The following is a 14334-nucleotide window of genomic DNA, read 5'->3' on the forward strand; positions in this document are numbered from 1 at the left end:
GTCTGTCTTTTAGGGTTTCATGGAGACGGAAAGTAATGGACAGATGTCTGCAAATAGGAGAGGGATGCTAGATCTATGTTTATATGACAATGTGGTAATAGGATTAAAACAGAATTATCGATAATTTGGCTCGTCATGATTTTCGAAGGTCATTTTCACCTGAAAAGTTCTGACTAAACGCTGGCTAGAACATTGATGACTCATCCAGTTTTTCTTTCCACATACAAACCTGGCCAGAAGTGTCTGATGAAATTAATTGGCATGGTGACAGAAAAAAAATGAAAAGCAGCTCATGCATATAATTTATGTTTGATTATTTAAATGGACATTGCACATTAACTTGATGGAAATAATTATACAGGTGCATACTGTACATTGAATGCCATCAGCCTGCTTTGATTAAGGTTTTATGGGAAATGTTTATTCATGATGCATTATTCTGTGCTACAGTTTTTATGGGTTGGAGGACTTGTGAACTTTAGCTCCCATTTTCAGCTGTTTTTATATAAATATGCTTTTTTTATTAAGTTTTTATTTATTTGTTTGTTTAGTTATTTATGGTAGATGATGTGTTACATGGAGAACAATTCAGAGGTGTTTTTTTCAGGGCTATAACAATGTAACAGCGAAAGTAATTTGTATAAAACCATATCTATTCATTCATTTATTCATTTCTATACCGCTTATCCTGCACAAAGTCGAGAAGATCTTGAACCTTGAATCCTAGGAGTGTTTCGGCACAAGGCTGGATACATATTGGACCCACACACACGCGCGCACACACACACACACACACACACACACACACACACACACACACACACACACACAGGGGCAGTGATGGCTCAGTGTATTAAGGCTTTGAGTTACGGATCGGAAGATCGGCGGTTCGAGCCCCAGGTTGCTGCTGTTGGGCCCTTGAGCAAGGCCCTTAACCCTGTCTGCTCCAGGAGCGCCGTAAAATGGCTGACCCTGCGCTCTGACCCCTGCCTGCCAACAAGAAGCTGGGATACTGTATGCGAAGAATTAAGCATTTCACTTCATATCGTACTGTGTATTTGACAAATAAGATTTGAATTTGAATTTGACACACACAGACACACATACACTCTACAGGCAATTTGGGACCCTAACCTGCATGTCTTTGTAAACCGGAGTACTATGAGGAAACCCACCAAGCACAGAAAAAACATGCAAACAAGGACCCCAGGCGTGAATCAAACCCTCGACACCACTGTGCTGTCATAAATCATTTTTATATACACTGCTCAAAAAAAATAAAACACTATGAAAACAATCAGATCTCAATGGAAAATAAATCGTCCTGGATATCTATACTGCTATGGACTGGTGAGAGCCATGGAGCGCAGGGGCAGCTCAGTGGTATCAATTCCAAAATCCACCAGGAAAGTCCTGTTTACTTTATTGCCATGCACTAGGAGGAACCCAGGACCCACTGCACCAGCGTAGGGATTGCCAATGTGTACATGGATTTCATCCCTATACCTACAGTAATGGCTCAGAGTGGAGAGGTCTGTATGTCCCACCATGCATTTCCAGACAATCACTAACCCACCACCAAACTGGTCAAGCTGAAAGATGTAATAGGCAACACAACATTCTCCATGGCTTTTTCAGACCCTTTCACGTCTGTCACATGCGCTTTGGGCGAACCTGCTCTAATCTGTGAATAGCACAGGGTGCCAGTGGCAGACCTGCCAAATCTGGTGTTCTCCGCTAAATGCCAACCAAGCTCAACGGTGCCAGGCATTTAGCACAGGGCCCACTAGAGTATGTTGGGCCCTCAGGTCACCCTCATAAAGCCTGTTCCTGATAGTTTGGTCAAAAACATGCACACCAATGGCCAGCTGCGGGTCATTATGTAAGGGCTCTGGTAGGTATCGCCTCGTGCTACCGTAAGTGACACTGACACCAACCAAAATCAAAACGAGGAAAAGATAGTCAGAAAAGATCAGGAGGGAAAAGATGTCAGTGATCCCAACCTGTAAAACCATTCCTCTTTTGAGGGTTGTCATTGTTGGCCCTCTAGTGCAGCTTTTCCAAATTTCATTAACACCAAAGCAGCTGAAACTGACCTGATCAATATTACATAAGTTTAATTAACTTAAGGCTATACTTTAATTAAAAGGTGTTCCTTTAATTTTCTGGAGCAATGTACAGTATCTACAGTTTGCACTCACACGCACTGTAACGGGTCTGTCATATGAACAGAACACAAGTGGGAGTCACATCTTAACAACAGTTCTTTAAGGAAAAAGCTTATTTAAAGCAGCAAAGTATGAAATTCCAGGTGAATACATTATGTGCAACGAAAGCACTGGCTTTATAGTCGCGCCGCAAATATAGTTTAACGCCGTGGTTCCATGGGTCGATCCTCAGCAGGTGCGATGTCATCAGAGGCACCCAGGGTTGTGCAGAACAGGTGCAGACCAGCGGCGCTGAGCAGGTAGCAGGGTGTACGCAGAAACAGTGACAGCAGGCGGCTTTCTTCTTGGCGAACACGACTCAGAGGCACTCGAGTCTAGGGGGACAGGAAGCAAACGTATGGTTGTGGTTTGTAAGATGTTACTCACCGTAAGGAGCCAAGAAGGCCTTTTTAAAGGCTGTGCAGACATTCAATGGCGTGATTGTTGATTAGCCTCCAGTTAGTTCTGTTGGCCTGCCACCTTGTTAGGTGCACTCCACCATTTGTTCATCTTGAGATGCTTTTCTGCTCACCACAGTTCTAAACAGTGATTACACAAGTTCCTGTATCCCTCCTGGCAGTTGATACTATTTTTTTCCAACAACTATTTTGAGCATTTCTATCCTCACAACTGTAGCTCACTCAGTGGATTTTGTTTTGCACATCTTTTTGTAAAAAGCCTGTTGTGCTGCTTCCACATGATTGGCTAATTAGATGACTTGCTGAATGTTTAGGTGTACAGGTGTTCCGAATGTAGCGAATGATGGCTGTATATGTGGATAAACCAGTCCGGCACTATTAAAGACCCCCTTAAGCAATATCACAGGAATAAAAAAATTGAATGGCTAGAGAGTGTCAAGGAAATCTTGTTAAGTTTCTGCATAAGCATTTGTATATATAATAAGGGTGTTGTAGGGAAACCTCCGGTGCAGCGGTATTTACAGGTGCAAGTTTTGATAAATTAATGGTGATGGGAAGTGATAAAATAAACCTAAATAATAATCAGGGGGACTCTTCTGCTCATAGGATGCATTGTATTAACTTATAAAAAATAAATCCTAGGTAAATGTTTTTCACTTTTTATTTCTATTTTAGCCTCACCTTAATTTCTTCTTAACCTGAAAAAAAAAAAAAACACAGCTGACAGAAACCAAAATAAACAATGGAGAAACAAACTCTCTAAAATAGTTAATAAAGGGAGGCAAATAGTCTATGAAAGAAGAGTTTTCAGTAAATTTCAGCGCTTCAGGGATGCAAATATTCCAGCAGAGGAGCATGAAACAACTTAAAAAGAAGGAGAGAGAGAGGGGAAAGAAGGGAGGGGTGGTAATATTTTTTCTTCTGCTCTCGGTGATTGTGCTTACAGAAACGTCAGTGTTGGTGTGTTGGTTACACAATTCATTTTCCCCTTGGCTAAGTTCTTCTCAGCACTGCTGTAAGTGATGGATGGGGGCTGCTTGGTCATTGCAGTCAGGCCCTGTCACAGCTCAGGGGAGTCGGACGTCCCTATGGTAACTGGTGTCATGGCTACATGTGTTTGTATTCGTCATGATGCTTAGACATAGCAGTAGTAAGTAATTAGGATTTCATTAGTGTATAGGTGCAAGATGGACCCTGAGCCTGTTTTCTAGGTAGAACTAAAATAAAACTAAATTTTAGATGTCAGAAGATTTTTTTTTACTAAGGAGCAAAAGATTAAAAATATTCCTCAGGGCAATGCTGCATGTAAATGTTGAGAATCCTAAAAGGTTGTGTTCTGGAATTTGACAATCCATAACAGGCCATGGGTTCATTATTAGCCATGGGATCAGTTAAAATAAAACCTGTGATATTTAGTAATTATTTGTGTGTGTTGCCTTAAGTGCTCTTTTGGGGAATGTTTCTGTTGTCATGCCGTAGGCAATACCCATGAATGTACGTTTGTCCACTTTTTATTGCCTAGCCCTAAACATTGCTGGCAGGAGGTGCTTAATAACACACTGGGAGCAGCGCTGTAGTGTTTGTGTACGTGTGTGTGGTTGGCTTTTAAATAAATTCGATTCGAATCTGTATTGTGTTCTTTTTTTTTTTTTTCGGTCTAGTCCAGGGGGTATTAAACTAAGACCAGTTCCATAAAATCTTCTCCTTTGGATGTCCAGATATTTACTTTTTTTAATGTTTAACCATTAATAATTAGTTTAGACAGTTTAAAGTAATTATGCTTCTACATCCATTTTAGTCTTGGGCCTAATGTCTATTTTTATGAGATGCTAAATACCAGGAAATAACTATAGCCATTCTAAGGAAACTCTCCTTATTTCAACATCGAGTATTCAGCCCTAGAACTAGTTTCCAAACCAGTTAGCCACTTTCAGCTACATTTGCATACATACTGCATTTAACAGTACACATATATGCATTGGATTAGCTGCAATGCTTGTTTTAAAAACTTGATTCGGCCATCCATTTGAGATGACCCTAAACAGACAGTACAGTACATGCACGAAAACCCTAAAAAGTGGCTGAATTGAAAAAATTCTGCATAGAAAAGTGGGCCAAAATTCTTTCCACCGAAATGTGAAATACAGTACTTAATAACAGTGCATGATTTGCTGGATTCACATCCAGACACTAGTTTGGCAGTTTGACAGCCTCTGTTGTAGTCAACTCATCTTACCGTTTTTCCCTTAATTCCTCCCTGTCTTTATCATAAGCTCTATCACAGAGTTATTTTCTAGCCATAGGTTTAAAAACTGACGAGCATGATGTGAGATTTTTTTCCCCCAAAATAGTGGTAATTTGTCTTTGTGTTTATAGCAGGAATGTGCTTCCTGCTTCAGTTACAGCTTTCAGAAATTTGGTTAAACCTCTTTCATTCACCACAGCATCCTGCAAGGCAGGGTGATCTCAGTGTAGCTCATTTGGCACAAAGTACATTTTACACTTGCTTGCATTCCAGGCTCTTAACACCTTTATTCCTATGATTTAATTTAAAGTCCTTTAATTAGTTCTCAGCATGTCCTAACACAGCTGAGAGCTCAAGTGAGAGAGAAGCTATCGCAAGCACGCAGTCAGCGGGTGTGAGTGTGCATGTAATAGATGATAGTTATTTACATCTCTCTCTCTTTCTCTTTCTCTATCAGATCTCTTCCTCAGAGTGGACTCTGTCTGAACTGGACGTCCTGCTCCTGATTGGAACCATCGGCCACACTTTTAGCTTAGCCTCCAGTAGCTTTGTGGAAGAGGAGCACCAGACATGGTATTTCCTGCTCAACACGCTTTGCCTGGCTGTCTTCCAAGATGTCTGCAGGAAGTACTTCAGGGAAAAGCGACGCCAAGCCGGGGACGAGGAGGAAAGTATTCTCTTGCCTTCTACCATGGAGGAAACGGCTGCATCTTTCTCTCCGGTGGCTGAGCTGGGGGTCAGCGCGGACTCTGAGAAGTGGTTCGCCCTGGCCACGCCGCTCCTCACTCTGGCATGCTGTCGAATGCTTAGGTCACTAAACCAGACCGGAGTGCAGTGGGCACATCTTCCTGACCTGAGCCACTGGCTTAACAGGTGAGCAAGAAAAACAATCATAATCAAAACATAAAGTAAACGACATGGCACGCAGTGTCTGATGTTATGTAAATAGCTCAGCAGTAGGAGAGAGTTAAATTAGTTTGAATGAGAATTTTGAATTTGCATATACAGTAAGACATTAGGAGGTTTTGCAGCCCTCATATAACCGTAGATGGAGTTTTTATTTATTGATAAGAAAAAGATTTTATTACCATTACCATATTTTAAGTGGTAATATAACTCAAGTATATGAATATAGATAGATAGCCAACCTTTCTGCCTAAACATTTATGCACCGTGTTATTTTGCTGCCGGATTTTGAAAACTATGGTTTTGAACAAACTTGTATTTGTTGTGCTATGTGGAAAATGTTCCTTGCATTAATGTTTATGCCTTCACCAGAGAGGAAAGTTGTTGAGTTGTCCATCCAGACGATTGCCTGATATTCTTGTTAGAACTCTTAAGAAAGAGTGGTTAAAAGTTTATACTGTGTGGTTTTTTTGGACTTACATACAAATAGCTGAATTACATGTCCATGTTCAAATTCAAATTCAAATTCAGCAACTTAAATCCTATTTTCTGGCTATCTACTGTATAATATTTGCTATTTCTTGGTCCATTATGTCCATCCATGCATTTTTTAATTTATATGGAATTATCCTTATACCCAACTGATAAACTGATTAGATTTTCAAGCAGTGTCAAATGTCCGATATATTTTTTCTTCATTAGCTTCCTGTTTTTCATACAGACATATGTGCCCATTTGTCCATCAGTCAGCTGTCCATCCATCCATCTATTCATTTATCCAACCAAAAACTACCCTATTTGATATTTGAATAAATCCAAACAGGGTCAAGGCCACAGCAAGATCAAATGTCTAAATTAAGTATTTGTTCTTCAATAATTTCTTTACTGTTTGTCATGAAAAAAGGTAGACACACACCACGAGTCACAAGTTTGGACACACCTTCTAATTCTATGTTCTTTCCTGATTTTTATTTCTTTCTACGTTGTAAAACTATGCTAAAGGTGTTCAAGATATGCAATAGCCTTCTTTGAACAGTTGAGATGAATATTGAGATGTTTCTGCTTCTTATGCTCTGTAAAGCCTTCATAACGCCGCTGTTGCTTGTTAATTTGTGATTTTTAAGGCTGGTAACTCTAAATGAACTTCTCCTCTGCAGCAGAGGTAAGTTTTGGTCTTGCTCGTCTGCGATGGTCTTCATTAGAGCCAGTTTCTTCATGGTGCTTGATGCGTTTTGCTAATGCACTTGACAATGCTGTTCTTGCAAGAACTATTACAGAAAAGTTGACCTTCATGTTTTAAAATAACGGCTGACTGTTGTTGATAATTACTTAATTATCTAATTCCGTATATGTTATTTCATTGTTTTGAAAAAACGTTATGAGATATTGTTGGTGCAATGAACAGAAAGCCACTTGTCAGAGAATAGATTGGTTCCAAAGATGATTTAAAAGAATAACCTCCTGTACCATCTTTTTGAATTACAATTTTAATCAGCATGTGGATTATTGGTTGGATTTTGATCCAAACAGGATCAAGAAAGGACAGATGTCTAAAACAGTTTTAAGACAACTTAAAACTGTTTCTTGGTGCTTTAAAGGTTTAAAAGGACCAGATTTGTTGGCACTGCCAGCTTTCCTGTTAAAACGGTTTGCGTCAAGTTTTTAATTTATCGATATTTTTTAAATAATCAGTTCTCTGTTAGTCCTGGCATGCTGCACATACTCTCACTATTTCTAAAAGCAGACACATTTCATTAAAAACTCTCAAAGTCTATTTTTTACTTGCTGAACATGAGTCAAGCTGGAGAACTTCAGCTCCAGTATAAATCTGGGGTGTCAATGTGAAAGACTGACACACATTTACAAAAAGCTTTAAAGCTTAATTTGCAACTCCAGAGAATCGTACTCTATCCAAATTGGAGCTTATATCTAAGCTTTTTCACGTTTAAAAGTTCTAAAAAGTTAGAACTGGGTTCAATTAGACATCTTTTATAGGTACGCAAAAGTCAAATTGCTAAGGAAAGCTCGGTTAACTGTAAATGCAGCACCAAATTCAGCATTTGTAATTATATCAAAGTGGACGAATTGGAATAAGATGAATTTGGTTTAAGCTTCACAATGTGGTGAAGTAATTAGTAGCATTACTATGAGCATGTGTGGACTCTCTTATACCTTAATGGGTCTAATTTTCTTATTTCTTACTCTTACTCTTATATATTGTTATTTACATGAGTGCTTTTCCTATTTGCTCTGAATTTAAATGAAATAAGTAAAAGTCCCCCTTGATATTACTAATAATGTATAAGAAGAAACACCATTTTCATTATTTTAATATTTATTACCCCTAAAATTTAGACAATAACAGGGATAGCCCCAAAATTAAATCTGTTTTGTGTTGACTGGTGATGTCTGCCCAGACTGTTGCACCTCCTCCACCAAAGCAAACCCTGGGGACCATGTTGACATCGCTAACCTCGCCTTCTCCAGCAACGTTGACGACAATCATTTCTGTGCACAGGACGGTAGACCACTGCTGCAATGTCCAGGTCACATGGTCTTGTGCCCACTGCAAGCGTTCACGGCGGTCTCTTGGTGTCAGTGGAGTCACCTGCAACAGTCGTCTGGCATTCAAGCCAAAGTAGTGGAGTCGGTTGTGAAGGGTTTGTCTGGAAAGCCTAGTACCCCTCACATCTCATAAACGAGCCTGCAGCTGTGTGGCAGTTGCATAACGATGTCTGAGTGCATAGGTCCTTAGGTACTGGTCACCGTTGCGGTCTGTAACTCGCGGGGCTCCACTCCATGAACTCTATCTTAAACTCTGCCAGTAGTTCTGTGTCTTGATGCAAGTCTGCTGATGACACTTTGAGACACACCAAGTTCACAAGCAACATCTGACTGCCTGCCACCGACCCGAAGACGCGCCATGGCTAGGTGGCGCTGCTCGTCCATTAAGTGACGACGTGTGTTCATGGGTGTTTGAATGATGAACTTGGAATGACTTACTGACAATACCAGCTTTTAATACCCACAGAATGTTGAAATTGATGCCACATTGAAAAAGGTTGTCTTTTGAGATTGGCCCCAATATAAGGCACACCTGTAAACAATGAGACCATTACATGAAAAACACAAAATAATAAGGTGTGTCTATCACCCCAATACAATTGCCTCCCTATCCCAAAAATGTCTGAAGTATATATGATATACACTGTATATATGAAACCCACTAAGTCTCTGACAATATCCCTAACTCATTGTGTGTAGTGTGTGTATATATATATATATAATTTTTTTTTTAAAGAATTGTGCAAAACAGCTTTTATTAAAATAAAGAGGCTCTTTTAAAGTTATTAAGTTTTCCTTACTACAGATAATAGTACAGTTATGTATGTATCTGTATTAATAAGTATATGAATGAAAGGTCCTCACAATGGACCTTATTTAATAAGCAGGCTACAATAAAATTTACTTGTAAATCGATGGTGGATGTTTTTACACAACACATTTTGGATTTGTAGATCCTTTTAGCTCAGAAAATATTTATACTCTTTGAGCGCATCCTTGAGGGTTCTGTGTAAATTCCTGGTTAAGGTGACTAATGATGACTATTGAGTTTGTGCAGGTTAGGTTACTTTGTGAAGTTACATCATTTAATTTAATTTCTAAATATAATAAAAATATTGTGAATTCCAATCGTTTAATATTAATAGTACTAATTAAAAATTTTGAAATTAATAATTGTACTCTATAAATGAAGGCAAGTAAGACGAATATAAAAGCAGGATGCACTGCAAGGGCTCAGATGGTAGATACTAGGGCTGTTTTCGACTAAGGATTTTCATAGTCGAATCTGATTCGTTTGATTTTGCCGTAGTCGACTGATAGTCGAACCTTTTTTTTTTTTTTTTTTTAGATAGCAGCTAGATTTTTTCCATTTCAAACAAAAGAGTTAAAAAAACTAAAAGAAAAAAATGGTGTGTAACAAATACCTTTTATTCATTTAAAGCCAGATGGGGTCCTGCTTTAGAGCGCTGTTTATGCAGAGTTGTAATGTGTGGCCCGCGCAGCGCACTCCTTTCATCTTTCCCCAGCGAGGCTGCTGGACGCAACCATGTTTGCTGCGTTATCATGAACCACAGAAACGATCTTGCTACTTGGAATGTCGCACACACAAATGATCTCCGTCAGTTCTCGTGCAATGTGATCAGCTGTGTGACTGTCCTCCATTTTTTTTGTTTCTAAAACGAAACTCTCCAGTCGCCAGTCTCCGGTGATGAAATGTGACGTGACTGTGAGATAAGCCTCCATCTGAAGTGAGGTCCAGATATCAGTTGTGAAACTGACAGCTTCACAGTCCTGTATAGCCATGTAAATATCTGACCGTATCGAGAGATATTTTGTGTGCACGACATCCATCACTGTAGCTCTTGTAGGGACGGTGTAGCCTGGCTCAAGTGTGCGCAAGAGTTCTTTAAATCCCTCACCCTCAACAATGCGCACGGGCCTCATATCAAGTGCCACAAACTCCGCAATCTTTTCAGTAATTTCCTTTTTTCTCTTCTCTGAAAGTGGTGGTCTCAAATAAATTTTTTTTGCGTTAATCTCGGGGCCGCCGCTGATGCAGACGTGCTGCCTGAGCTGTCGTCATGAAACTGCGGGTGTAACCGTTTCAAATGATAAGCCATGTTGGTTGTCGTCGTGTGATATGAAAGAAGCTGCTGACACAACTTGCACTTAACTTTCTTTGGGTCATCTTTAACCTTCTTGAAATACTCCCACACTTTTGATGATTTTTTAGAAGCCATTGTGAGGCAATAAATCCGTAAATGCTAACAAATGCGGTCCGGACGTTACAGGCCTGTAGTGTGCTGCTTCTCATTGGTTACATAACACTTTCCTACTATTCGACTATGAGGTTCATAGTCGAATCAGACGTCTACGAATCGAATCGTCGAATCCTCGACTATTAGAAGTCAGCCCTAGTAGATACTGTACATCAGTTCTGTGTAGTGTCTCCTTCAATGCTATGCAACCCTTTATAACCTGCACTAAGTGACTAATAAGTGACCAATTTGGTGTATCTCAATCTGCAATACACTTTACACTCACAAATCTGGTGTGTATCATCATCGCCTACTTCTGATATGCATCAGGTTTACTTATGCCACCTGTCCTCCTTCTTTTCCCATATGGTATGAGGAAGCGTGCACCAGCACGCAGGAGGACGAAGTCAAAGCTCAAAGACAATGCCAATGAGAAAGATTTCTGGCTAGAAGTTATTAGACAGTAAACCATTAAGATTGGAGTTTCCGTGTAGGATGTACTTGATGTATATTATTACTTGGGTACAATTAAATCATTTTCTTTTTACTGCACTTCATGTATACTGAACAAAAATATAAACGCAACACTTTTGTTTTTGCTCCCATTTTTTATGAAATGAACTCAAAGATCTGAAACATTTTCTACATACACAAAATAACCATATCTTTCAAATATTGTTCACAAATCTGTCAAAATCTGTGATAGTGAGCACTTCTACTTTGCCGAGATAATCCATCCCACCTCACAGGTGTGCCATATCAAGATGCTGATTAGACAGCATGATTATTGCACAGGTGTGCCTTAGACTGGCCACCTGTAAAAGGCCACTTTGAAAGGTTCAGTTGAATCACACAGCACAATGCCACAAATGTCGCAAGTTTTGAGGGAGTGTGCAATTGGCATGCTGGCTGCAGGAATGTCCACCAGAGCTGTTGCTTGTGAATTGAATGTTCATTTCTCTACCATAAGCCGTCTCCAAAGGTGTTTCAGAGGATTTGGCAGTACATCCAACCAGCCTCACAACTGCAGACGACGTGTATCCACACCAGCCTAGGACCTCCACATTCAGCAGGTTCACCTCCATGATCGTCTGGGATCAGCCACTCAGACAGCTGCTGAAACAATCAGAGTGCATAACCAAATAATTTCTGCCCAAACTGTGAGAAACCGTCTCAGGGAAGCTCATCTGCATGCTCGTCGTCCTCATTGGGGTCTCGACTTGACTTCAGTTCTTCATCGTAACGGATTTTGACAGATTTGTAAACAATATTTGAGAGATATGGTTATTTTGTTTATGTAAAAAAAAGGTTTCAGATCTTTGAGTTCCTCTCATTAAAAATGGGAGCAAAAACAAAAGTGTTGCGTTTATATTTTTGTTCAGTATATGTATATCAAATTTATTTTCTGTATTTTTTTTTTTCAGATTTTGTTCTGTTATGCTACAACATAATGATGTTCTTGATGTAGATATGAGTCAACAGAACTTCCACATCTTTCACTCAGAAATCTCTTTTCTCTCATTGCCATTAATTCACAATTTCAGCTTACTGTGATCTTTAACTTTTACAGATTTTTGTCAGCACCACTTAATGCAAATGAACTGTGGCATCAACACACTGTATCAACAGAGGAGTCATGCTCCAGGGGGAAAAGAGATGCCCCAGTGGCGTAAGGGGAATACACATGTACAGCCATAAAATAAAAATGATCAGCCATAAAATAAAAATTGCTGCTTGGTAAATAGATGTGCATGTGTATATATGTGAGTATGTTTTTCAGGGCAATAAAGGTCTGAATTATATAGAACTTAAAACAGGAATGGCAATGTTAGGATCAGCAACACATTAAATCACTATGACATAAATGTGAATTGTGAGTTCCCAATGGTTTGAATAGATTCACAGACGCACACAAGCGCACACACGCACACAGAAAACATCCGTTTTACTTTTGCAAACACTAAACCATATGTATACCATTGAATTTGAGCACTTTTATGTCTAGTAGAAGCCTGAAAATAGTGCCGTTCAATACATGTGGGTCTCAAGTGCACTACCTTTGCCTGCCTAAAAAGCCTGGGCTGAGCCCATATTCTCTCTGCACTTAGTGATAAATAACCATGATTGCACTCATTATAAATCCATACTTGTTGCGGCAGGATGATGGACAAGTTCTAGACTCAGCAATGGATAGCGGGGGTCAACAGAGTGGAGAGACGTGACATGTAGCTTTCTTCGCTGTATCTGACTACTTCCTCTCATTACAGAAAGAATGAATCAGAGCAGCAGTCAGGTTACTAAGACCCCTGGAGCCTACCTGATGATTCACACTAAGAAAGGATATTAATGCTCTTTAGAATGGAAGAACAGAAATTGTGTGTGTGGATATGCAAGTATGTACGCAGGTCCGTGTGTGTATGTCTTGTTAACCTTTTTAGCTTTGCATTAAAGTATGTGAAATTTACAGGCCATCTATATATTGTAGATCTTTAGAAACTATACCAGGGTTTCACTTTTTTGATATGGCTTAATATGGATTCATAACAGACAAAGACAGAACGAAAGAAGTAGTCAAAAGTCTGGATTTATTTTCTACATTTTAGAACAATACTGGATTTTTTTTTTTAACTGTGAAATAACACATATGGCCTTAGGTCATTTTTGGTTATTATGGCATAACACGAAGGTCAGTCTGTCTGAACCAGTTTTCGCGAGTGCATTTGCAAAACCCATCGAGCACTATGATGAAACAGATGAAAACCACCCCAAGAAAGCAAGACCAAAACTTACCTCTGCTGCAGAGAAGTTTATTTACCAGCCTCAAAATCTGACCAATTTTTTACAAAGTAATAAAAATCTGGAAAAACCATTGGATTAGGTTTGTTCTACAAATGTATAAAGTTTATATATACAGTATATAAATAAATTAGCATGTGGCCAATATTTAATACCATAATTTAATTGTTTGTAGATCCTCCTTTAACAGCAACAACTTTAAATAATTGTTTCCTGCGTAACTCTTACATTATTTTGGACAAATTTTGACCCATTCTTCTTTACCACATTGCGTTAGTTCATTTAGGTTTTTGTGAATTTGGATATGCAAAGCTCTCTTAAGGTCCCTGCCAGAGAACTGAATTTGAGTTGATGTTCTAGACTTGATAATTCCAAAACATTAAATATTTAATTGTATTCCGCCATCATCCTGTTGTTATTGTTAGTCTTTTGGCTGTTCCCGTTGAGGGGTCGCTACGCGGACCAACTGATCCATACAACAATTTGCAAGGGTTTTACACCGGACGCCTTTCCTGACGCAACCCTCCTAATTTTAACCAGGCTTTAGCTGTCTTACATAATAATAATAATAATAATAATAATAATAATGATAATAAATTAAATATATAAAGTACACATGCACAAACCTGCCCTGCGGTGAGCATCACTTTGTGTTGAGGTGTTTGTCCTTGTATAATGACCTCGCCCTGATAAACACAGAATTAAGGGAATGAACCTGATTGTTCAATTTTCTTTCATATAAATCTCTGTTCATGTTTTGCTAGTAAAGACATTTACAGCTTTATGTGTTTGGCGAAAATGTAAAAGGGAACTCTGGTCCAAAGTTGGAGAGACCGTTAAGATTCAAGAACTAGAAAACAGGCAAAAAGGAAACACATTTAAAGACACAACACTGTTTGAACTGGTCAACTAAAGAGCCATCGCAGTATCAAGAAAAA

At 39.2% G+C, this 14334-nt stretch overlaps 1 protein-coding gene across 2 annotated transcripts in view; it reads left to right on the plus strand.

Annotated features, from left to right (window-relative positions):
* pigg (phosphatidylinositol glycan anchor biosynthesis class G) overlaps positions 1–14334 on the plus strand; it is a 145996-nt gene that overhangs the window by 88023 nt on the left and 43639 nt on the right. For both annotated transcript variants that reach the window (XM_053506373.1, XM_053506374.1), the window contains exon 9: positions 5329–5744. In XM_053506373.1, coding sequence (XP_053362348.1) covers positions 5329–5744 — 416 coding nt within the window. The remainder of the gene's footprint in view (positions 1–5328; positions 5745–14334) is intronic.

The sequence above is a fragment of the Clarias gariepinus genome, chromosome 10, assembly GCF_024256425.1.
Source record: "Clarias gariepinus isolate MV-2021 ecotype Netherlands chromosome 10, CGAR_prim_01v2, whole genome shotgun sequence".
Taxonomy (NCBI): Eukaryota; Metazoa; Chordata; class Actinopteri; order Siluriformes; family Clariidae; genus Clarias; species Clarias gariepinus.